The sequence below is a fragment of the Heloderma suspectum genome, chromosome 15 (genome assembly GCF_057233095.1).
Source record: "Heloderma suspectum isolate Gila_16-S chromosome 15, 16-S_ref, whole genome shotgun sequence".
NCBI lineage: Eukaryota > Metazoa > Chordata > Lepidosauria > Squamata > Helodermatidae > Heloderma > Heloderma suspectum.
Genome location: NC_139472.1, coordinates 5,292,505 through 5,316,763, shown reverse-complemented (window position 1 = coordinate 5,316,763; position 24,259 = coordinate 5,292,505). Strand labels below are relative to the sequence as shown.

The 24,259-nt window shown below is 48.9% G+C and overlaps 1 protein-coding gene across 1 annotated transcript in view; it reads left to right on the top strand.

Annotated features, from left to right (window-relative positions):
• AGRN (agrin) overlaps positions 1-24,259 on the top strand; it is a 306,032-nt gene that overhangs the window by 220,399 nt on the left and 61,374 nt on the right. The window contains exons 9-14 of the mRNA XM_084822037.1: positions 3,297-3,491; positions 5,395-5,595; positions 11,820-11,968; positions 12,699-12,804; positions 14,607-14,720; positions 19,894-20,058. Of these exons, the coding sequence (XP_084678163.1) occupies positions 3,297-3,491; positions 5,395-5,595; positions 11,820-11,968; positions 12,699-12,804; positions 14,607-14,720; positions 19,894-20,058 (930 nt within the window). The remainder of the gene's footprint in view (positions 1-3,296; positions 3,492-5,394; positions 5,596-11,819; positions 11,969-12,698; positions 12,805-14,606; positions 14,721-19,893; positions 20,059-24,259) is intronic.

Here is a 24,259-nt window from a genome sequence, read left to right as displayed (position 1 = left end):
GTCCCCACCCTGCCATGAAGTTCACTGGGTGACTTTGTCACGGATGTTCAGCCTAGCCTACCTCACAGGGCTGTCGTTGTGAGGATAAAATGGAGAGGGGGAGGACCATGTAAGCCACCTTGGGTTCCTGCAAGAAGGAAAAAGGCGGGATATAAATGTTGTAATAATAACAACAACAACAACAAAACAGGGATGGGCAACGTGTCCTGCAGTGCAGCCCCCACTGCCCCCTGTCTCCCCACAAAGTGGTGGTGGGAATTCAGCAGCAAACAGCTACAGAGGCTGACTAAGGTCAAGTTTAGTTTGTTTTCAAGTTGTTGTTGTTTTTGCTGCCACAGCGAGAGTGCCACCTGCAAGGGGAGGGTCGGGGGGGGGAGGATTGGACCCCAGATGGCCAATAGCTGGCTGGGAATTATGGGAGTTGCAGTCCAAGATATCCGAGTGGCACCAGGTTGGGGAAGGATGGCTTACTACCTCCCCTCCTCTCCCCCCTGCACACATCCTAGAGAGGGACTCTGTTCGTTAACAGTGGCATAAGAGGTAGAAATCCAACAAATCCAGTTTTCCCCAAGACCAAGATGTAGGGATAGGGGAAACTGCACTAGTTGGATTTCTGCCTCCTCTGCAGCATTGGAACACAGGAAGCTGCCTTATACTCGGTGAGACTATTTGTCCATCTAATCCAGTATTGCCTAGAGGGGGAGAGGGACCGTAGCTCATTGGTAGCTATCACAGCTGGGTGTCAAAGCACCTGATGGGGTCCCGGGTTCAATTCCTGGGATCTCCAGGCAGGGCTGGAAAAATTCCTGCCTGAAATCTTAGAGAGCTGCCGCTGCTCAGTGTAGACAATACTGGGCTAGGTTGTCCAAGGACCTGACTTGGTAGAAGGAAATGGCCAGTCCTAATAGGATCAGAGGTAGAGTGGTAGAGTCCCAGCTGAGCATGCAAAAGGCTCCAGGTTTAATCCCTGGTATCTCCAGGCAGAGTTGGGAAAGAGAGGCCTGCCCGGCACCCACACACTAGGCTCGGCGCCAGGCAAAGACGTTTTAATTTCCCCCCGCTTTTAAATGCGTTTTAACGTGTTAATGATTTCTAATAGGTTGTTTGTGTTTCATTTGTATTTTCCCTTGTTTGCGCAGAGCACCCTGGAAGCTCTGCTGAAGGGATGGCATAGAAATCCTTTCAATAAAAGAACCGACTCCTGCTGCTCTTTACATCGTGCCTTCAGCGCGCCTAGCGGTTTACGGCACACGAGAAGAGAAGTCCCAGTTTCCAATCTAAAATGCAACGCAGGGGAAACAACAGCGGAAAGGAAAGGGAGGGGAGGAGGCAAGGGGTAAACACGGGAAGAATGAGCCATCCTTTGAGTTAAACGTACTTGCGTTGAGCTACAGGAGAGCAGCTTTCTCTAACCTGGCGCCCTCGAGTATGTATGTATTTCATTTTTATACCGCCCAATAGCTGAAGCTCTCTGGGCGGTTCACAAAATTAAAACCACAAAAATGCAACAGCAAGGACAACATAAAATGTAATAGACTAAAACTAAAGCAGTGCAGGTATTCAAAACGCAATAGCAGATTTAAGACAGCAGCTCTAAAAAAACTGAAATGCTAGAAGTGCCTGGATTGAACTCCGATCAGCCCCCAGCCAGCACAGCTGTTGGCCATGCTGACTCTGGATGATGGGAGATATAGTCCTACACATGTGAAAGTCTGGAAGACACTTGGAAATGGCTGAGCTGGGAGGAAGCAGCTGTGGGGAGAAACAAAGAGACGGGCCAGCACTGAAATGCTCTCTCCCCCTAACCCGGTGTCAGGAGTGCCCTAGCAACCTCTCTCAGTACACTCCAATAGCCAACTCAAGACACAGACGAAAGGATTCTTTTCAAGGCTTTAATCCTTTTACAACTTAATGACTCTTTCAGATGCTAATCACCAGCGACTAAGCAATGAACAGCAGAGTAGCCTATGCTCCGGGTAGGCAGTTGGTCCCCGTTTGAAGGAGAATCACTTGCAGACCCTGAACTTATGGGCTAGGGAGAGATCCTCCCTCTTTCCCTTGGGCCCACGGGACGCGGCCGTTGCTTGCGCGCCAAATGGGCGCTACGCCTCCCTTCCACGCCCTCCATCGCTCGTCGCTCCCTGCGTCTGCGTCGAGCATCTAGCAAGCCCCATTCCCGCACTCTCTCACTGCTAGGGTCACTATCTATCTCAGGGATGCCAGCAGGAGGAATCTCTGCCAGCTGCTGTGCCTGTGAGGGATGAGCTGGTTCCTCTCCCATGGATTGCTGATCCTCCTCAGAATCAGAACTGCTCTGGGGTTCTATCGGCTCAGTTTCCACCCTAACACCCGGGCAGTGGAATTGAGGACTGGACTGGGGATGATGTGAGTTGTAGTTCAACACACCTGGAGGCATGCCAGGTTGGAGGAGGCGGCTGCGGTAGGGAACTAGAGGGTTGTGCCATAAATAGGGATGGGAAAACCATAAATGCTCAAGGTCAGTGAAATCTACTCAGTTTGGCTTGCTCCTGTTCTCTCGCTTGTGACCAGTTTTTCGGTTTGCTCACACAGGAAAAGTGTATTTTGAGAAAGCTGTGCACTTTCAAAATTTGCGCATTTTGGGGAAGTGGTTCATTTTCCAAGTAGGCATTTTGCAAATGCAAGTTCAGGAATGTGGGAGCATTTTCGGGGAACACGCACTCCCATTCACCCTGGCGTTTGGGATCGCGAAGGGGGCGTTTTCAGTGATTTGCAAACTGAAACAAAATTCTCATATATCCCTAGCCGAAAGCAATTGAGTTTTGAGGAGGGATTGGAAGGAAGGAAGAGAGTCAGGAGGGAGTTCTGGGAAGCAGTTCCATAAAGGGCAGCAGGGGAGAAAGGGCAGAATCTTTGACCTTTGGGTAGCATTGCTGGGGGAGGGAAGGTCACAGGATGTTTCAAGACATGAGGCTGGAGGAGACGGTGGGTACGCAGGGGCTTTGCAGGTAAGGCCAAGGTGCTTCTGCTGGGCCCAGGAGCAGACAGGAAGGCGGTATTGGGATTTGACAAAGTGTCATGTGATCAGAGAGATGGGAGAGGGGAAGCATTTTCGCATCAGAGTGCTGGATTACCACCGTGAAGCTCCGTGGGTGAACTTGAGCCGGTCACTGTCGCTCATTCTAACCAACCCCCCAGGGTTGTGCGGAGAAACTAGAGCCGGGGAGCAGCATGAACATCCTCTTAAGCTCCTTTGGGGAAAGGGGAGATGAAAACAGGCAGCCAATAAGTCTTTCCCCCCCTCTCCTTCCTTTCAGACCGCTGTGGGAAGTGTCAGTTCGGAGCCATCTGCGAGGCAGAGACAGGGAGGTGCGTGTGCCCCACCGAATGCGTCCCCTCCTCTCAACCAGTCTGCGGCACGGATGGGAACACCTACGGGAACGAGTGCGAACTCCATGTGCGGGCCTGCACCCAGCAGACCAACATTGAGGTGGCAGCACAAGGCGACTGTAGTAAGTTCCTGCCTCTCCTTCAGTCTACTTCTCCCTGAAGTGGTCAACCTGTGTCTGGGCTGTACCACTTCCAACTGTATTTCAGATTGCAGGTGGGACAGGGGGAGGCCGCTCATGTAATGGAACACTCCTCCATCACAAAAAGGGAAATAAATACAAATCCCTGCATGTAGAAAACTAGCATGTCAAGGAAAATGGTTCCTCCCTGTCATGCTAGTTTTCTGTGTGCAGGGAATTTTAAAAGTATTTATTTTTGGTATTATGGAGCATTCCATTACATGAGCTTACACACGTGCGCGCGCGCATACACACACACTCCCCACCTGCAGTCTAAAGTGGTATACCCTTTCCTTAAGGGCAGTGCTAGGTTTGTGCAGCCTCTGGAATGGTTTCCCAAAGGAAATGAGCAGCTAACTCAGGGTGATTGGGTACTTGTATATATGCCTCACTGGCACTGGATAAGGAGCAGCTTGATTGTTCAAGGACTTCCCTTACAGAGTTGCAGACTAAAAAACTCAAAGCGAAGATGGTTCTAGAGATGGTTAAGAGATTTACACTGCAATCCTATGCAAGCTTACTGAAAAGTAAGACCCACTGGGTGCAGTGAGACTTACTCCCAAGTAACTGGGCATAGATTTGCACTGTTAAAGTGTATATCATCCTTCCCGCAACGTGGTGTCCTCCAGATGTGTTGAACTAAATCTCCCATAATACCCTGGTTGGGAAATTATGGGAAGGCTGGCATATATGGATTACTAAACTGTGTCACAGTGAGAACTGGGACAGCTTTGTTGCCTGTATCATCCCTCTAAGTCAGCCTTATAAATAAACCCACAGAAGTGACTAACCTGGAAAAATATTTACCAGCCTGCTGGGGGCTAGCAGAGGAGTAGCCTGATGTATTTTGAGTCTGGGCATGGAGGAGAAGGTATCTTTTCTCTGGCAGCCTACTTGGTTTCTTTGCTGGGCATGGAAGAGAGACTGAGCACTCCGTCCCTCTTCCACCAGCCTGCTTACTCACCTGCATGCAATTTCTTGTCACCTGCGGTGACTAGGCGAGGACTTACAAGGCTGTAATATGCACTTAAGGGGATTTTACCACATGCTGATGTAGGATAAAATATGAGCTGCGAGGACATGTGGTCAAATATGATTATAAATTAATATGTATATCCCACCTTTTGACTCCTATGGCAAGGGGAAGATGATGTAATTAGAAACAAGATAAATTCATTGTTACAAAAATACACGTTTAAAATGATACAATTTAAAAGCAGCAGTCTATTAAAAAATCTAATTGAAAATTAAAATCAGCAGTGGAGCTAAACGTATAGAAGCCTGTTGCAATAAAAATGTTTCTCTCTAAAAGAAGGCAAAGGGTGGCCAGACGATCTTCACCAGGAGGCTATTTTAGAGCTACACCACCACTACCAAGAAGGCCCTGTCTCTTCTGCTCACTTCCCTAATGGCCCTGTGCAAATAAAATGGTTGCCATTAACCATCCATAGTATGGTTAACCATCCATGTACATCAGTGCTAATTCATCTCTGAATGTTTTTAAAAAAGTCCAATGGTGCTATGTACTGACACTGGGCTTGGTTGGGCACCCACAAAATAAAAGGTGGCGGGACTCTCTCCTGGACTAGTTTTTGCCTATCAGGCGCTCCTGTCAACTTTTTGAGTATTTGGGCAGCGTGGGGGTGGGGAATGTGGGCATGCTGCATTGATGTCATAAGCGGCAGGAGATTTGATCTTTGAGCTACTGGGCCAAGGAGAATCCCCCCGCCCTGCTCCACTAGTCTGAAGGCCATTCCAGTTTTACGCTGGGTTTTAAGTTTGCCCCATTGTTATTGGTTTCCTTGTCATCTAACACGACTCCCCCCATTCCTTGTCCCACCTCTAGAAACCTGTGGGGCTGCGGTGTGCTCCTTTGGGGCCAAATGCATGGGGGGGCAGTGTGTCTGCCCCCGCTGTGAGAAGCAGCCCTTGGCTCGAGTGTGCGGGAACAATGGCGTCACCTATGACAATTTGTGCGAGCTCCGAGTGGCGGCCTGTCAACAGAAGAAAGATGTTGAGATCTCTAGGACGGGGCCCTGTGAGGATGGTAAGTCCCCTCTCTTCTTTCCTAGTGACAGATGTAAAGCAGGGGTGGGCAACGTCGGGCAGCCCAGTGGCCAACCCCATCCCATGGCAAAGCTGCTACAGGACACATTCTCCCCACTGCTGCCACCGCGATGCCAAAAAGTGGTGGTGAGGAAGTTTCTAAAACTCACAGTTTGCCACCTAATCAAGCTAAATTTGTCCGTTCTAAGTCTCCATAGCCACTACAAGGGCTAAGCATAGACAAGTTTTGCTTGTTTTCAAGCTGAATTTGTCCATTCTCAGCCTCCATAGGGGTTTGATGCCGAATTTCAGCAGCAAACTGACTTTTAAAAACTTTTTTTTTCTAGGAAAAATACAATAAAATAGGCACATTGAGAGGCAACGGGGTGGTGACGATGCATTGGGGGACACATGGGGGACACAGCCCGTGTGTTTTATACTGCTGATAGAACAGGGTTCAGTTCGATTCATCTTTTTACAATCTCTCTACTGAAAGGCACCGCGTCCATATAGCTGAAACAAAGTTTTGCAGCATTGCTGTATTTTACTGAGTTTTCAAGATTCAGTTTCTGAAGTTCAAGTTTTGAACGTCAGAATCGAAATTTCACCTTGAAATCCAGAGGTTTTCGCCTCCTTTGATTGGTGAAGTGAATGAATGAAGTTGAAACAACTTTTATTACATTCTTAGGCAGGTTCGCTAGCAGATCTTGCCAAATCTTGATAGCTGCATATCTCATCATGTCAAATGTTGACTTCAGCCCTGAACAGTGGCACTAGTTGCTGATAATGCCATCTCCCTAGCTTTGCTACACTTATGTAGTTGTGTAGTGCGAGGGAGAACCTTGGTCTTGGCTGAGCCCAGCATGAATAGACTCAAACTCACTGATACATTCTAGTTCAGGATGTTCATGCTGAAAATCTCCCTTTAAAGTTCTTTTGTTGAAGAATGGTGACTTTCTAGTCAGCAGTGGGCGGTGACTCTGGGAGACTGAAACGCGCCCCTCCAGCTTTCAGAACACCGCAGCTTTGGACGTCAGATTTGTGTCCGTTTATTCTTTTGCGCAGAGAATTGACCCGAGCCGGCAACCCCGTGGGAGAACCGCAGAACAGGCCCCCTTTTCCTTTGTTCCCACCCCCTCACTTGTTGCCCCTGAGGCTTGTGTAGGCCTGGTGTACCCGGAAGACTTCTTGCTGTTGCCTAGCAACCCCCATGCACCCCTCTGAGCTGCTCTTTTCCCTGTGTCAGTGCTATAGTTAAGCTACTCCAGGTGTACGTGTGTGTGCACAGCAAGGTGGTGGTAGTGGTGGTGGTGGTGGTGGAGGAAAGAGCTTCCCCTCTGGGTTCATTAAGCTTGCCGGCTTCACTGTTCTGTCACGCGTTGCCCCCTCTCCCTCCTTTCCCCCCTCTCCCTCCTTCTCATTGTCTTTTTATCTGCCAATAATGAAAGGTGACGGCACGTAATAGGCCTCGGCAAAGAGGTTTATCAGTGCTTTAATTTCACACTTCAGAGGGTAGAGGGAGGTGAGAGAAGAAAGAGCCACCCTGTTTATGCTCTCTCTCTCCCTCCCTCTCTCCCCTGGCCGCAGGAGGACAATTGGGGGTGGGAGACGAGAGGTCAGGCCTAGGCCATCCTCTGACCCTGCCCCACTGAGCATCAGGTGCAGCCCTACCCTTCGAGGTCTGGAGCCTGACTGGCTCAAACTCAAGGGCAGTTGAAGGAGAGTCCCTGAGCACGTAGGGAGTGTGTTTCTGTCGGTGACGAAGAACGACAACCAAACCCAGCAAATAAATAAATATACTGGGGATTAGAAGAACAGGATTTGCAGATCTGAAAGTGTCATTTCTGGGAAGGTTTGGACCTCAGCAATCTGGATCTTCATCTCTACGTCTGCTTCAAAGTCCTCCATATCATTTCCAGCCCTTTCTATGCTGCATTTGACCTCCAGTTGAGGCAGTCACTGCTATGGGCCCCTACTCAGCCCTCTTGATCTTAGACCAGAACACGGTGGAATGAAGCTTACAATTTCATACAGCCATGAGGGCCAGCAACTTTCTGTTATCGATGTAATTAGAGCTATAACAATTCATGCTGAGTAGGATGTAAAATTGCCATAGTATTCTTTTCCCCTGTGTTTTGGGACTACTTTTTAACCGCCCCCAGTGCCCATGGGATTAGCCTTGAATTTTTTAAGCTTATATTCTTTTTCCTTCCTTCCCCACACCCCCAGCTTCCCCACCCACCCATCCACTTTCCCTCTCTTTTCTTCTACTCTGTTCTTTTTGAAGTAACGTCGAGTGCTTCTGGAAAAGTGGCCTAAAAATGGTTTTAAATCAATGCATTCCTGTAATCCCCCTGCCCTAACAATAATAACAACAAAAATTAAATTATGAAAGTACTGCTTGGACAGCCCGCTAAAGTTCGAGCAGGACCCAGTTTGGGGCCACAGCCCACCAGCTGAAGACTATTTTTTGACACCACAGGACCTGGGTTGCTCTGGGCCTCCATCTCTATGGCGGTTTCAAAATCCTCCACATTGTTCGAATGCTATTTGCACCCTGGTCACTGCCATGATGAGAGAGGACCCCCTTTTTGCTGGGTTGACAGGAGGGTGTGGCAATTGGACTGACAGTTTAATTCAGGCATGAGGACTAGGAACTTGCTTTGAAAAGGCAACGTTCTCAAGATTCTTAGATTGCTCCTAGATCAACCCTCTCCAACTTGATGCCCTCTGGAAGTTTTGGACTATAACTCCCAGTGTTCCTGGCCATCGGCCATGCTAGCTGGGGCTGATGGGAGTTGAAGTCCACACCGTCTAGAAGGCACCAAGTTGGGGAAGGCCATTCTAGATTCTCTACCGTAAGGCTAAACTCTGCTGCACAACGCAGTCTCAGCCTGGCAGCTTTTTAGGCAAACCAGACACAGAAACAGTGTACCTGGCAGTTGAGTGAAATGGTGTCCATAAATTTGCACTGGAGATAAATTCTTACTTGCATGGCCCTTCAACGTTTGTGGCTGCTTCAAAGAGAGAGAGAAACCCCTACTTTCTGGGCATCTTGTCTCTTGTTCCAAAGCTGCCTATGGGAACATCAGATGCAGCCTTCTACTGAGTCAGACCCTTGGTCCTTCTGGACCAGTTTTGTCAACGCTGACTGGCAGCAGCGGTGGCTCTCCAGGGTTCCAGGCAGGAATTTTTCCTGCTCTGCCTGGAGACACTGGGGATTGAACCTCGGACCTTCTGCATGCAAAGCAGGCACTCTGCCGCTGAGCTACAGCCCTTCCCTCAACATATCACCTGTATGATTTAACCTGGATAGGAACATCACCAGTGGCTGGGTGAAGGCTGGGGGAAGAAAGCAGATGGCAGAAGATGGCATTTAATCAAGCCCACCTCCCCGGGGGGATTTCAGGTTGCTGTCCCTCTGAGACAAGCGCCTGAATAATTCTCTCTATCGGTGACAGCTTCCTGCCTTTGATCTCTCAATAAAAATTGATGGGGACTGGTGCTTTCTTCTGGAGATCCTGTGCATTTTTTTTAAATAAATGAATGCATTCTTTTTAAAAGCAGACACCCCCCCCCCCAAATGTGTCCAATCTAATACGGGATCTCCCTGAGCTGAGGAAGGCATTTGAAACTCAGCTCTATGGTGTCCTCTTGCAGGTGTGTTTGCTCACAGTACACGAAGGTAGAATTTGGGATTGGCTCAGCTCTCTCTGTGTGTGTTGTGCTTAATAAAAGACGTACATATGTGCATTCTCTGCGCCTAGGGAATGCAAATTCTGCCTCAAGAAAATGTAAATCCCTCAACTTGTATCGATGAGAAAACTTGAACGTGTTTTCCCAAGGTTCATAGCCAGAAATTCAGCAGTTTGGACTGGCAGGCAGAACAGACAAATCGCCATAAATAAAATATATAGTATGTAGGCAGCTTCTTTTTAAAGATATGTAATTGTATTAAGAAGTGGCCTTATGCCAGCTCAGACTAGCCGGCCTTCTAGCCTAGTGAACAGCAACGCTCCAGGACTTCAGACCTGGCCTTTCCTCTCACTTGCTACCTGATCCTTCTAACTGGAGATACCAGGGGCTGAACCTGGGACCTTCCGCATGCACGGCGTGTGCTGTGCTGCTGAGCTACGCTCTCTCCTCCTGCCTTGGACCTGCCCAGGCCCCGTGTGAACTGAGAGTGCAGCCCAGAGCCCTTTTCCAACAGGTTGCAGGAGAGATTGGGCAGTATCCAACTATGCCATTCCACAAACTCAAATAGAGCTAGTGGTGCTCCGCTGAACCTTCCCATGGCACAAGCAGTTGCCCATTACGCTTGCACAAGCCATTGTGCAAGCCGTTGTACAACGAGTTGCATGACTGGTTGCACAGCAGTTGCTGTGCATTAATTATGCACAATGCATCGCACAATCTGTTGCACCAGCATAATGCACAACCGCTTGCTCAACTGCGCTTGCACAAACGTAACTGTTGTTGGATTCTTCTCTTCTGCATAGTTCAGAACCGAGTTTCTCTAGCGCAACTTTGTTGGATACCTTCCTCTGAAATGCAGTTCAGGAGGGAGATGGTGCACCTGGTCTCTGACCTGCTAGGGCTCCACTCCAGAAAAGGAGAGCGTATCCCCATGGAACACAGGACGCTGCTTTATACCACGTCAGGCATTCGTCCATCTTCTCTGGTATTGTTCACTTTGGGCTGGCTGCACCCCAGCCTTTTCAGTGGAGGTGCCAGGGATGTACCTGGCTGCTTCCTTCTGCATGAAAAGCAGGGCCTCTACCACTGAGCTGCAGCCCTCTCCAAAGTATACAAGCAGGCTTTTTCCTTTAGAACTATTTTTTCTCTGATGCAAATCTATGCAGCTTTAATTGACAAATGAGCAGGAAGTCACATAACTAACTGGCTAAGATTTCTTTTAACTAGTGACAGTCTAAAACAATGACAATGACAATAATAATGTTTTTAAGATATGTATTGTTTAATACTGTTTTTATATTAGTGTTTATATTGTACTGTATTATGTATTTATTTAGTACATTTCTAATCCACCCAATAATGAATGTACTCTGGGGAGATTACAACCCGTTAAAAAACTAAAATGCTAGTTTAAAGCACAGTTAGCAATATAAAATACAATACAAATATTGAAAAGAATAGAATCATAGACTCATAGAAGAGAAGGGTTGGAAGGGGCCTATAAGACCATCGAGTCTAACCCCCTGCTCAGTGCAGGAACCCAAGTCAAAGCATCCCTGACAGATGGCTGCCTAGCTTCATCTTGAATGCCTCCTGTGTGTAAAATACAATGTAATAAACAATAAGCAGCACAGCAATTGATCAAGCAGCCATAATAACTTAGAAGATTGATTGATTGATTGCATATATATCCTGCCCTTTTTCCTCTTGCAAGGAACCCAAGTTGGCTTCCATTATCTTTCTCCTCTCCATTTTATCCTCACAACAACAACCCTGTGAGGTAGGTTAGGCTGAGAGTCTGTGATGGGCCCAAGGTCACCCAGTGAGCTTCCATGGCCAAGTAGGGACTCGAACCCGGATCTCCCGGTTCCCAGTCCAACACTCTCACCACTATACCACACTGGCTCTCTAAAACACATGAAAGAAAAGAAAGGCCTTTGCCTGGTGATGAAAAGATAATAACGTAGGTGCCAGGTGAACCTCTTTGGGGAGTTTATTCCTTAGGTGTGGTGCCACCACTGAGAAGGCCCTCTCTCTTGTAGCCACCACCTAGCTTCCTTTGGCAGTGGAGGGCCCCTGGAGATGACCTAAGGGTCCGACCCGCTCCATGCGGGAGGAGATGTGCCTTCAGATGCTCTGGTCCCAAGCCATTTAGGGCATTAAAGGTCAACACCAACACTTTGAATTGGGCTCAGAAATGGACTGGATGCATATGTGTTTTATGTGAACCGCTTGGAAATCCTGCAGTGTCAAGCGGTATAGAAGCAGCTTAAATAAATAATAAATGAAACAAAACAACAACTATAACAACACAACCATAACAATGATAACGAAATAACGATGATGACGATGGCTTGAAATTTGATGGTAGTTTTAAACAAGCGCCAGAATTCTAAGACTGCTGCATTCCAGTACCAGCATCTAGACCTATATGCTGTGGTCACTGAAACGAGGAGCTCACAGTCTTAGTTAGGATAAGATTTATGTAGGGAAGTATCAGTTGACTCCATTTTTTCTTTCCCCGTACAGAATGTGGATCGGGAGGCGGTTCCGGCTCTGGGGACTCGAATGAGTGTGATCGGGAGAGCTGCCGGCAGTATGGCGGCTCATGGGACGAGGATGTGGAAGATGACCGCTGCGTGTGTGACTATACCTGCGGGGCCGTCCCAAGGAACCTGGTAGGTGCCAAACAGCCACGTTCATCCTTAAGCCCAGGCAAACCCAAAAGCTGGCTGCACGCCTTCAAGCAGAGGCTGGACGATCATCTGTCCAGGATGCTTTGGCTCTGAATGTCCTGCATTGAGCAGGGGGTTAGGCTAAATCAGCCTTCCCCCACCTGACGCTCCCCAGGTGTGTTGGACTGCAACACCCATCTTTCCCAGCCAGCATGGCCATTGGTCAGTACCACTTCCATGCTTTGGAGGGCCCGTGGGCGAGGCCCCCTCCTTGGGCCCCCTCTCTCAGTGGGTCTCCCTTCTCACCGCCATCATCACCTTGCCCCTCCTCCTCTTTCTCCTCTTTGCTCCCACTGGCTTGCTTGGCAGACACAGAGCTGGTAAGCAGGTAGGCGTTGGCAACTCCTGCTCCTCCTCCTCGCCACCACCCTTGTCTGGGCCAGAGCGAGAGGCAGGGGAACAAGCAAGTTGCAGTGGTGAACAGGAGGAGCAACTCCAGGGGGCTCTTGGCGGTGGGCCCCTGCTGGGGCGTGGGCCCTTGGCAGGTGCCCGACCATGCCTGCCTTTGATGCCAGCCCTGCCATTGGTCATGCTAGCTGAGAACGTTGGGCACTGCAATCCAGCACACCTGGTGGGCGCTGGGCTCGGGAAGGCTGCTGTAAGGCAACTGCCTCCGTCTGTCTTGACCACAAGCCAGAGATGCTGAATGACCTCCCCTTTCTCTCCCGTGCAGCTCTGCGGCTCCGATGGAGTGACCTATGCCAATGAGTGTGAACTCAAAAAGACACGTTGCGAGAAGCACCAAGATATCTACGTAATGAGCCAGGGAGCCTGCCGAGGTAACCCTCCCCTCTAGGGCTGGCAAGGCCTTCATGCTGACCCACATCCTCTCCTCCCGTTTCAGTACCCCCTTCCTCTGGATCTTTACATCCCACCTGTCTACTCTAGATCAGACCTCAAGCTTGTGGGATCTACTTGGTTTCCTTTTCTTTTTCTATGAGAACCTCAAGGACTGCCCTTTGGAGCCAGGGGCCACCCTTTGGCCAAGGAGTATGGACACACACTTCAGCTAAACAACAGGGCACCTCTGAGTACCTGTTTGGGCCAGTAATGTGTTTGCAGTACCAGAACTGAGCTCACAGTCCCTTCCACACCCAAATCCACTCCTGCTTTCCCTTCCTGCTCCCTTTGTTTTAGTAGCCAATGTTTTGGAATCGGGGGCTGCGAGGGGTGAAGGTGGGGGTAGGAAGTGAGCTATTGTTAAGGGTTTGGGACTTGCTGGAATCCTCCTTTCATTGCTTTATACCCGAGATTTTGAAGAGAAATTATACTGGCTTTCAATCGATGTTTCCAAGATGGTGTACAGCCCCAAATTGAAACAACCAAAATTGACGCATCGTGAAATAGAAAGCACCTAAAAACCAGACCACTTTCCATGACAAGCTGAACTAAGACAGAAAAGCACATTAAAATCAGCTTCCGATGGCACAGCAGAAGAGTAAGGTCTTACAATGGCTCTGGAACTCTTGACAAGGGGGGAGCTACATAGGCCTTCCATGGAGGGCATTTGAGAGTTCCTGGGCTACAGCAGAAAGGGCCTTACACCCCATGGGGGCCAGTCTGGTCTCCAGCTAGGATGGTATTTCAGCTGGGCCACATTGGTAAATCTCAAATGTAGGGGGCGGTGTGATTTTGATTTAGGGTGGCACAGTTAGTTCACTGGGCAAGCATCCTTGGCATTTCAACTTTTAAAAAATGTTGAGTCGTCATGGTTGTAGCACATCTTTTTGAAAGTTGAACATGATGTCTGGGAAATGCTATGTAGTCAGAAAGGGCCTGGCTGGAGCTGCCAGGATTTCAGGAGGTGGGTCTTAGTGCCCCTCGCTTCCCAACTAACCCACTCTCCATCCCTTCTTTTTCCCCCTTCTGTTGCTTCCAAAACCAAGCCAGAGCAGACAGTGCTGGGATACACGGGGAAATGATTTGGCCTGTGGTTAAGACGCTGAACTGCAGACTGGAAGGTCGGCAGGTCAGCAGTTCGAGACCCGAGTGCCGCGTGACGGAGTGAGCTCCCGTCTTCAGTCCCAGCTTCTGCCAGCCTAGCAGTTCGAAAGCAAGAAATTGCAAGTAGATAAATAGGTACCGCCTCGGCGGGAAAGGTAGCAGCGTTCCGTGCACCTCGGTGTTCAGTCATGCCGGCCACATGACCACGGAAGCGTCTTCGGACAGCGCCGGCTCTTCGGCTTAGAAACGGGGATGAGCACCGCACCCTAGAGTTGGACACGACTGGTTGGGGACACCTTTACCTTTTTTTTAAAGCAGCTTTGTAAAGGCACAGTCCTTTCCAGATATCTGAGCTTGGAGGGTGATAGGCATCCTACGCAGAGTGGGAGGAGCACAGAGGCAAAGATCTGGGAATTTGATTTTTTTTTTTAACGAATGCTGGGGATCTCAGATGGCTGAGTTCTGGTGCTCACTTGCCAGTTTTGGTGCTTTATGCAGTGTGATTGAGGAAAAAACACATGCAGTCCCGGAGTGTGTTTTTCCAGCTAAGGCATTAACTTCATTCTGGTGATTCTCCTTTGAGTTCTACCTGCCAGTTGAAAGGCACAACCTGTATATTTCTAACTTTCCCCCATAGGAGTCGCAACCCTTCCACCTCCACTCGAAGTTCTCCATTGCAGCCAGACCGTTTATGGATGCTGCCCAGACAACGCGACTTTGGCTCTTGGAGTAGGCTCTGCTGGGTGCCCCAGTAAGTTGAGTTCATCTTCGTTGTTGCTGTCGTCGTCGTCTTGGAACAGTGGGGCTCTTAAACAGTGGCCGCTCCAGAGTTTGGAGGGCCCTTCGGCAAGACACCCTCAATGGGCCTCCTATGCCAGCGAATCTACTTCCTTGCTGCCATTGTCACCGGCTGCTCTTGTTCCTCCTCCCCTTTCTCATCGCTGCTGCCACTTGCTGGCTTGGCAGGCAGAGAGCCAGGGTGTAAGCAGGTCACAGCATCTCCTCCTCCTTCTCACCACCACCACCCTTGTCTGGGCGAGAGCGAGAGGCAGGTGAACAAGCAGGTTGCAGTGGTGAAGAGGAGGAGCAAGTCCAGAGGGCTCCTGTCAGTGGGCCCCTGCTGGGGTGTGGGCCCTCGGCATATGCCCACCCTTGACACTGGCTCTGCTCTTAAACTTTGACACAGCGGGGCTTCCCAGAGTCCAGAAAATAACTTTTAGGGCCAAGGTGATATCGTAGGCTCTCCCTGCTCCCCCAAATACTACTACTACTACTACTACTACTAATAAACATACATCCTGGATTTTAATCTGCTCACATCCCATTCTCACCTTCCTCTTCACTGCAGCCCTGCCCGCAGAGGCGTTATTAATATTTTATGAAATAATTAGCCGGAGCTGGCTCTTTAACCTAACGAGACAGAGAAGGCATTAGCAGCGTTTTTAACAGCTGAGGCTGCTGGCCAGCTGGTTAGTGGGTACCCAGTAGGGTGACTAGCATTTGGCGGCCATCAGGACGTGTGCTCGGCTGGATGAGGCGGCTTTGATTGGGGATGTAGAGTCATTTCATGCGCCATATAATTTAATAAGCAGAGGCATTCTGAAAGCAGCTTTAATCACTCGGGGAACTCCGGGACCACAGAGCCACTGAGGTCACCCATGGGGTGGAAGGGAGGGGGGATGGATGGTTTCTCGCAGGGTGTCGCATTGATAGCTGACGCAGTGTACCAGCTAAGTGACAAGATTTCTTCATTCTGTGCCATATCCTCATTGGACGTTGGCAATCACTCTGGGCCACATAAACTTATCTACTGCTGTTCAAAATAAAGAAGTAGAAGTCATTCCTGTCCACTGTCTCAAATTCTGCAGCCATGATATCCTACATTGTCCAGGTCCTCTGTTTCACTTCACTTTGCCTCGCATTATGAGTTGTAAAAGCCAATATTTCTCATTACACATTATACGACCGAAGTATGATAGCTTCTTTTGTTTTACATATTTCTGAATTTCTTTGGTCTTTCCCACTCTCTGCATTATGGTGTCATTTGTTACACAATGTGTCCAAGATATTCTAAGCATGTGACAGTAGCACCATAGCTCGAATGCTTCCAGGCATTTACAGGCAGCTTTTGTGAGAGTTCAGGCCTCCATGCTGTCCATCAGCACCGAGAACACGTAGCACCTTAGCATGTGAGTTTGAATATGAAGGTTTAGGGTTAAGTTACAAAGAATTTTCCTACAGCGGTTAAAGGCCTTTTTGCTCTGTCTGTGCAAATTCTGATTTCATGAGTATGGTCCCAAATCTCATTTAGGGTAACTCCCAAATAGGTTATAATATTTACTCTTTGTAATGGTTTTCCATTTAATATAAACTGATCATTTATGTTAGAATCTTTACTCACGATCATCACTTTCATTTTGGTTTGATTAAGCTTCAGACCATATATCTTGCTTACCATCGCTATGTGATCTATTAACCTTTGGAGGCCCTCTACACTACTGGCCAGTAATACCATATTGTCAGCATACCTAATATTATTGAAGACTTCTCCATTTATTATCATCCCATCTTCCATTCCACCCTTGAGACAGGGCTATGATGAAAATCTCAACTCTGCTTTGCACTCGCTACGTGGGCTTAGGCAAATGCATTATTTCTCACCTCACTCCCTGTGGATCTGCAATACAGCAGTCCTTCTCACGGGGATAATGGGGAGAGCCAGTGTGGTGTAGCGGTTAGGGTGCTGCTCCGGGATTCGGGAGACCTGGGTTCTAGTCCCCACTCGGCCATGAAGCTCCCTGGGAGACCTTGGGCTGGTCACTGGCCCTCAACCTAACTGACCTCACATGGTTGTTGTGGGGATAAAATGGAGAGGAGTACCACTATGCTGGCTGAGGCTCCTTGGAGGAAAGGCAGGATAGAAAAGTACCAAATAAAGAAATAATGAGACTGAGCTACTTTACAGGGTTGTTGTAATGGTTACAGAGATAAATGTACATAAGGCACTCCCAAGCAGTCGTTTAAAAATTCCTTGGTTCTAAGGAACGCTTACCACATTGTGCTGTCTACCAAGGTGGCCTGGCGTACCTGTCACAGGCTGCCAAGGCACGGCAGAGGTAATTTGGGGAGGGTTCCAGGAGCACACTCTGTTCACGTTGGCCGTTGGCCAGGCCCTTCCGGCCTCACTGTCACCCTGTGTGAACTGAAGGTGTGCCCTAAAACATAATAATAAGGACTAGAAACTTGGGCCACGCAATTTAGGGGAAGACTAACCGTAGCTGGGCAAGCTTTATTTCAAGGAAGCCTGTGCACTGTTGCTTATCTTCTGACTGAGGAAGCTCTTCTAACTAAGGAACGTCTAAGGCAGTCTGGTGGGAGTTGTAGTCCCTCTGGAGGCCACCAGGTTGTAGAAGATTGTCCTAAGGAATCTTAGGTGTCCTCTGGACACCGTTTGCTCATTATTATTGTTGTTGTTATTATTGTTGTTGTTATTAATTATCATCATCACCCTCATCATCCTCATCCACTGTGTGATGCCATGTTTCACCACATTTGCATCTGGGGGTGGGGAGACCCTCTGTGCTTGAAACTCTTAACAGCAGTGAAGATGAGCATTTAAATATCCAGGCAATGCTTCATGAGGTCTCAGAAGCCAGCGAAAGGATAGGAGGCTTAAGCACTGATCAGAATCGGGGGGCAACTCAGTTTCCTCTTGCCAGCTTGCCGCTCATGCCTATTGCTCGTGACGGTGGGCATATCTGACCCATTCATCAGGCTGGGAATGTTTGACTCCCCCTGCCCAAGGTTTATTCACCCTGCTTTGAATCAAACCTCTCTTTAACCTGTATCCTGCTCGTGCCCTTGCATCCTCAGCTAGGGGCATAAATCAAGATGTAATCACCAGCCTGCAAGCCATTGTATGTGTGGCAGATTTATTTCCTGCGGCCAGTTTCTGCAATAATTTCCCCCCTTGCCTCTTTTCTTGGGAGAAAGGAAAAACATTGAGGGTCACCTGGCCACCTTGGCGTGTCCATCTCTCTCTTTCTGGATTCCCATTCCAGAGAGAACAGCTCTCTGGGATGGATTGTCTGCCCGTGTCCATCCAGGAACCAAATGTACTTGTACCCATTCCCATGGAGGAACAGACAGTGGGTTGGACTGCTGGTGCATTAGCTTTGATTCCCAACAGCTGGGAATTTGAATGCAGGGAGCAGACGGTCATCGCTGGGATATTTTGCATGCCAATGAGCAGATGAAAGGTGGGAGCAGTCACTTTTTGACATTGCGGGCGAGAGCAGCTCCTCGTAATGGGATAGTGTGCAAACAAGCACAGGACAGGGAAGAGGCCCTCTGTAAGAACGGTGGCCAGCACGCCCCTCAAAAGAGTTGTAGAAGGCTTAGCTTGAAAATCCGCAGTGCTCCCTAGAAACCACCCGCTGCTTCATTTCAGGGCTGTTTGCTGGTGTTCCTCAGCTTATGCATATACCACTGTTCCAGAGGACAAATACATACTGTGATACTGGATGTAGACTTCTGCTTTCTGAGAATCCTAGCTTTCATTTTTTTTTTAAATGAAGTTTCTAGTCTTTATGGCTGCAAAGACTGTGTGTGGGAGACAAAACGTGATGAAGTCACAGTGGGTGAGCGTCTTCTTTTGCAGGCAGAAAGTTGCAGGTTTAATTCTGGGCCTCACCAGCCCCCCCCCCCCCCGCCGGCCCGCCCACCCGCCGATCAGGTAGCAAGGGGTGCAAAAGACTTGTCTTGTTCAGCTTGGTTCAAGGCACCCAGAGGGACTAAAACCAGCAAGGTACATACAGGCAAGGACCTGGCAAGTCCGGTCAGGTCAAGTCCAGGTGAGGCCAGGCCAATCCAGTTTATGGGTGCTAAACAGCCAGGCACTTTAGACCAGGCAGGGTCTTCCAGGACCTTGCCTAGCTCCCAGTTAGCTGAGATTCGAGCAAGGAGAACTGTTGACTCAGCGACAGTCAGAGGCTTTTGGAAGCCTTATAAAGGCCAGCAGCTCAAGACCTGCGGTTAACTCCACCCCGTCAGAGAAGTAGTTTGTTTCATAAGGGGCTACTGCCTGATTTGTAGCTTCTGGCTCCTATGGGGTGGGGGTGGTGAAGGCTGTAATGGGGGAGTGTCTTCTGCGCCAGAGGAGTCAGGTAGAGCCACATCCTGTGGTCTGGGATGCCCTGGGGAACATGACAAGACTGAACCCCTGCAGAGCCACTGCAAGTCAGTGTCAGCAATACGGAGCTAGATGGACGAATGGTCTGAATCGGGATAAGGCAGCTTCTGATGTTCCCAGATCGGAGAGGAGGCTGCATAAAATGTGGTGGTAGGAGGTATAACTCCACTGCGACCCCTCCTCCCTGTGCAATAAGTACAAAAATAACCAGAATAAATTGTGCAGAACAGTATGAATGTAAGCCTGAGGGCAGGGACTGTGTTATTATTGATAAGCTGCTCTGGGAATTGAGCGGGGAGGGCGTAAGCGTACCAGGCTCCCCCATCTGTGTTGGTCACCAGCCCCTCTCCGACCTGTACAGTAGCCTTTCCCAAGCTGGCGCTCTCCAAATGCAGCTACAACTGCATTTGGACTACAGCTCCCATGCTGGCTGGGGGATCATGGGAGTTGTAGTCCAGCACATCCGGAGGGTGCCCACTCGGCAAAAGCTGCTGTTGGACGTTCTTTCATTTGCCCCAGGGTGTGGAGAAGGCAGGAAAACTCGAGGCCTCCCCCTAAGCCCTTTGAGAGGCTTCTGCGGTTTCTGATTTTCTCCTCAGTTTGTGGACAACTCGGGAAGGGGTGCGCAGGACCTGTGTGCTCCATGGCATTCTTCTGGCCAGAGAGCCTGGGCTGCAATTTGTGGAGACCTGACCATTCTCCCCCTGTTCCCCGCCCCCACGCTCTTTCGTAGGTACCTGCCACTGCAACCCCTATGGCTCCTATGGAGGTGGCTGCAACCCCGCCACGGGACAGTGCTCCTGCAAGCCGGGCGTGGGGGGCCTGAAATGCGACCGCTGTGAGCCGGGCCTCTGGAACTTCCGGGGCATCGTCACCGACAGCAAGAGCGGCTGCACCCGTGAGTACCTGCAAGCACAACCAGGGAGGGCGGGGGTACGTCATGGGTGGGGAACCTCAGGCCCAGGGGCCAAATCTGGCCAGCCGGTGCCCCCAGTCTGGCTGCCTGGGGCTCCGTGGATAGGCACGCCCTTTCCCTAGAAGTCTGTTTAGACAGACTTTTTCTTTCTAAACATGCATCCTGAAATGAAACTGATAGTCATTCTTTCTAAATGTGCAGCAATCTGTATAAATTAGCATATGCAAATTTTATGCAAGATTGTGTCCTTTTTGGGGTGATGCTTTTCCCTCTTTTGGGGGCAATGTGCAAATGGCCACAATAGCATTTGTCCATTTAGCCCAGGCGTGGGCAACCTCAGGCCTGGGGGACAAATCCAGCCCTCCTGGTGTTCTCCAGATGGCCCTGCCTCTGGCCCCACCCCCTTTCTCCCAACCACTGATCATTTGATAGTTTCCTGGCTCTTGTGCAGTTTTTCCCCATTCTGAGAAGTTGGAATGCCTCTCCTAAGGCTTAGTGACCGGCAGGAAGAGCTTTAAGCTAAACCATATGCAGGTGGTTTTGGCTCCACCCCTTTTGCCTTTGGCCCCACCCACTACTGGAATGCAGCCCCCGAGAGCTTCTCTGAAATGGAATGCGGCCCTGTGGGTGAAAGAGGTTCCTCATCTCTGGGTTAACTGAAGGAGCCAGAAACTCCGGCAATCCAAATGGAGGTCTCCGCTGCTCCTGACCCCCATTAGTAAAGCAATTCAGCAGAAGAGCGGACACGGGTGTTGCATCGTTAGGGAATGCTGTTTGGGAGCAGAGCCATAGCTCAGCAGTGGAGCACCTGCATTACGTGCAGAAAGTTCAGCCTCTGGCGTTCAACCTTACATAATCTTGTAAGGATTACAAGATTATCCTTGTAATCTCTAGTTACAAGGATCAGCTGCCAGTCAGTGTTGACAATACTTGATGGACCAATGGGCCGACTCAGTAAAAGACAGCCTCTTCCGTCCAAGAGTCTTTTGCATGCAGGAGGTCCCAGGTTCAGTCTGCGCAGCATATTGGTAAGGGAAGGCTGCCTGGTTCTCCCGCTGCGTGCCAGATTACCAAACGTCTCTACACCACAGGAGCTGCCTTCCGAAGCAGGAAGAGAGACAGTCTCCCCACCAGAGTGTCCTTATTCATGGTGGCTGGGCCACTAACAGTCAGAAGCGGTGGGCAGCTTTTGTCCCCACTGCACCGTGGTCCCACAGGACAGTGCTGGGCTTTCCCCACGAAGAAGGAACGGGAGCCAGACCGGAGAAGGTATAAGGCCTGCACAGGGGGGCCTTGTTCCCTCTCCGTGGTGACCCCAGAAGAATCAAGCCTACGGCTGTCTACATAGCCCAGCTCTTGGTTCCGTTTCTTGGTGATGGGATGTTGGGAGAGGGAGCATCTGTTTTATAGTATCTGTTTTATAAACAGAAATATCTGGAACTCTCTTGTTATTGAAATGTGTATTTTTTTTAATTTATAAAGTCCAAGTAGATTTTGTCAAGTATTTATTTAGGGCAGAGTAAGCAACCTTTCTGGGCCCAGCGGGCACATTTTGCTATTACAGAAACTGTCCTGGGTACCGCCACAAAATGGCTGCCATGGGAGGCATGGCAAAGGACAAGGAATTTGCCCCCCCCAATTGAGTACAAGGCAGAGGTGGAGCCTTGAGCCCCAGCACACTCAACAACTCCTTTGAACCTACAGTTTTCAGCACCAACAGAAACCGATTTCACAGCAGGCAAACACTTTTTCTCTCCCTCCTACCCTCTCTGCCAGTCAACTCATCCTCCATTTCTCTCTCTCACACACACACTCTGTATCACCACCCATACACACCGAGAAAAAAGCAGTGTCCTGCAAACACCCACTGTCTTCATTTCTTAAGAATGCTTTTTAGCCCTGCGTGTGGCCTGGAGGCATTCATGGGAAATTAAAATGGCAGCCTCCCACTTTGCCTTGAAGCAATCCCAGCCACCAGCAAGAAAATCAGATTTATTTAAAAGAAAGGAAGTGGGAAGGGCTGGGCGCCAAGAAAGGTGTCCGGAGACACACTGCTGCCATGGGACCGTGTTGCCTACGCCTCATTTAGGATATCGATCTACCTCTTTTTGAGCAAAAGCGGCATACGTAGTATAGAAAACAACCAAAAGTCTCGCAGCACCTTAAAGATGAACGGATTTATTATGGCATAAAGCCTTTGTGGACTATAGTCTACTTAGTCAGACGCGTGAAGTGTTGCTGCATGGCAGGAAGTCATGATTCAAAGATTTATAGCAAGAAACCGGAGTTACAAAAGGTTCACCTTATGCAAGTGTGCATTAATTTACAAAAGGAGAACATACACTTATACAATGAAGTGTTGTTCCATAGTCTGAGGTGGCTTGTAATGATGTTTCAGTGCTGGCATATGTAGCAGTCTTCCCCAACCTGGCACGGTCCATATCTGCTGGGACTACATCTCCCATCATTCCCGTTAGATCTTCCACCCTATAACCAAAGAAACAGACTACCTTCCTGTACGTCTGTTCTACTCATGTTCTGGCTGTTTTGACCTCTGCAATGGGGCAAAAAGCAAGCCCTCCGTGGAAGTACTCCCAGCCCAAAGACCAAACCTGGGAGCGATAACAACATCTGGGTCAGCAGGTCAGGTCTCATCCACTCTCGGTGGCAGGAGATCATTATTCAAAGGGTTTTATAGCAAGTTGCCAGTGTTCCCAAAGGTCCCCCTTGGGTTCATCATATGCTAGTGTGTGTCAATTTAAAACTGAAGAACCTAACCTTATAAAATAAAACACCAGCCTGCTGGGAGGAAAATTACAAAGTCCTGTCAACAGGTTGGAGGTGTATACAGAGGAAACTGATCCGACCAACTCCGTCATGTTGGTTCACGGGAGTTTAAAAGTCCAGATGTTAGAGGAAGCTTGCTCCATCCCCTTCCAATAACAAACCTCTGCAAAAACATATCCTTCCTTCCCTCTAGATGCTACAGGAATTTGTTCTGATACCTTCCAGATGTTAGCCACAACCTCGCTTCCTTCTCCGTGTTAGCAAGTTATCTGGGAGGGACCTGACATTCTCGTTTCCAGATGTTAACAATAATTGTGTGTGGGTTTCACTATGCACTTCACCAGATGTTAGCAGCAGCCCCTGTGGGAAATGTATTCTTTCTTCCCTCCAGATGTTAGCAGAAGCCCTGAATTTCATCCCGCCAGTTATCTTCAACTGTAGGGATGAGGACTCCACACACCCCTGCGGAACAGGACTTGACCTAAAGTCAGTTGCACAAGCTAGATTTTCTGAGTACCTCAGCCTTCATTTTTCAAAGCTTCTAGTCCTTATTCTTGTGATCATGGTAGCTCAAGGCTCAGTGTCAGGGGAACAGTGCCTCTAGTTCTCAGAACCTAGCCCAATGAGCGACCCAGGACATGCTTTGGGAAGACTTTTCAGGATCAAAGTAAAAAAAAGAAAAGAAACAGCTGCACCAATTTAATTCCCAACACGTTTCGACACTTGGTCTTTATCAAGGGAAAAAACTCTTGGGAGATTCTTTTGGAAGATTCCCTCTCTATTGCTTCTTCCAAAGAAGAAGCGCGTTGGGAATTAAATTGGTAGAATCATAGAATCATAGCTGTTGCTTTTATGACTTTGGTTTCCAGCCTTACAGCTGTTTTTTCTGGTCCCTATTGGCACTGTTGAAGACGTTTCAGGACTCTAGTTATAAAGGAGGCCTCAGCGCTGATCATTCTGGTTGGTCCCAAGTAAAACAAGCCTTGATTGGCCAGTGTCATATATTGATTTACATAGCAATAAAGCACACAAGCTGAGCAAATGTTCTTGATTGGCTTAATTTATACTGGCACAGACTGCAGCTTTTCTTGGCGAGAATTTAAGTCCAGTTTTACTCTCTAAGCACAGGACATACGCAAGCCTGATGGTGGTTAATCCAACCTGATCAGAAGTTAGGACTTCTGTGCCCTACAGCTAAGTTCATTCCTCTGTGATCTGCTCTCTTTTGTACTAGAATCCCTGTAGCCCACTGGTGTGTTTTTTAGACTGACAGAAAAAGAGCATGCAGACTCGAGATCATAACAAATCTGTGTCCAATGATCCTGTGCCTGTGCTTTTAACTTAAGAACATCAGAAGTGCCTTCCAGGATCACACCAACATCTAGCTCTGGAGTAC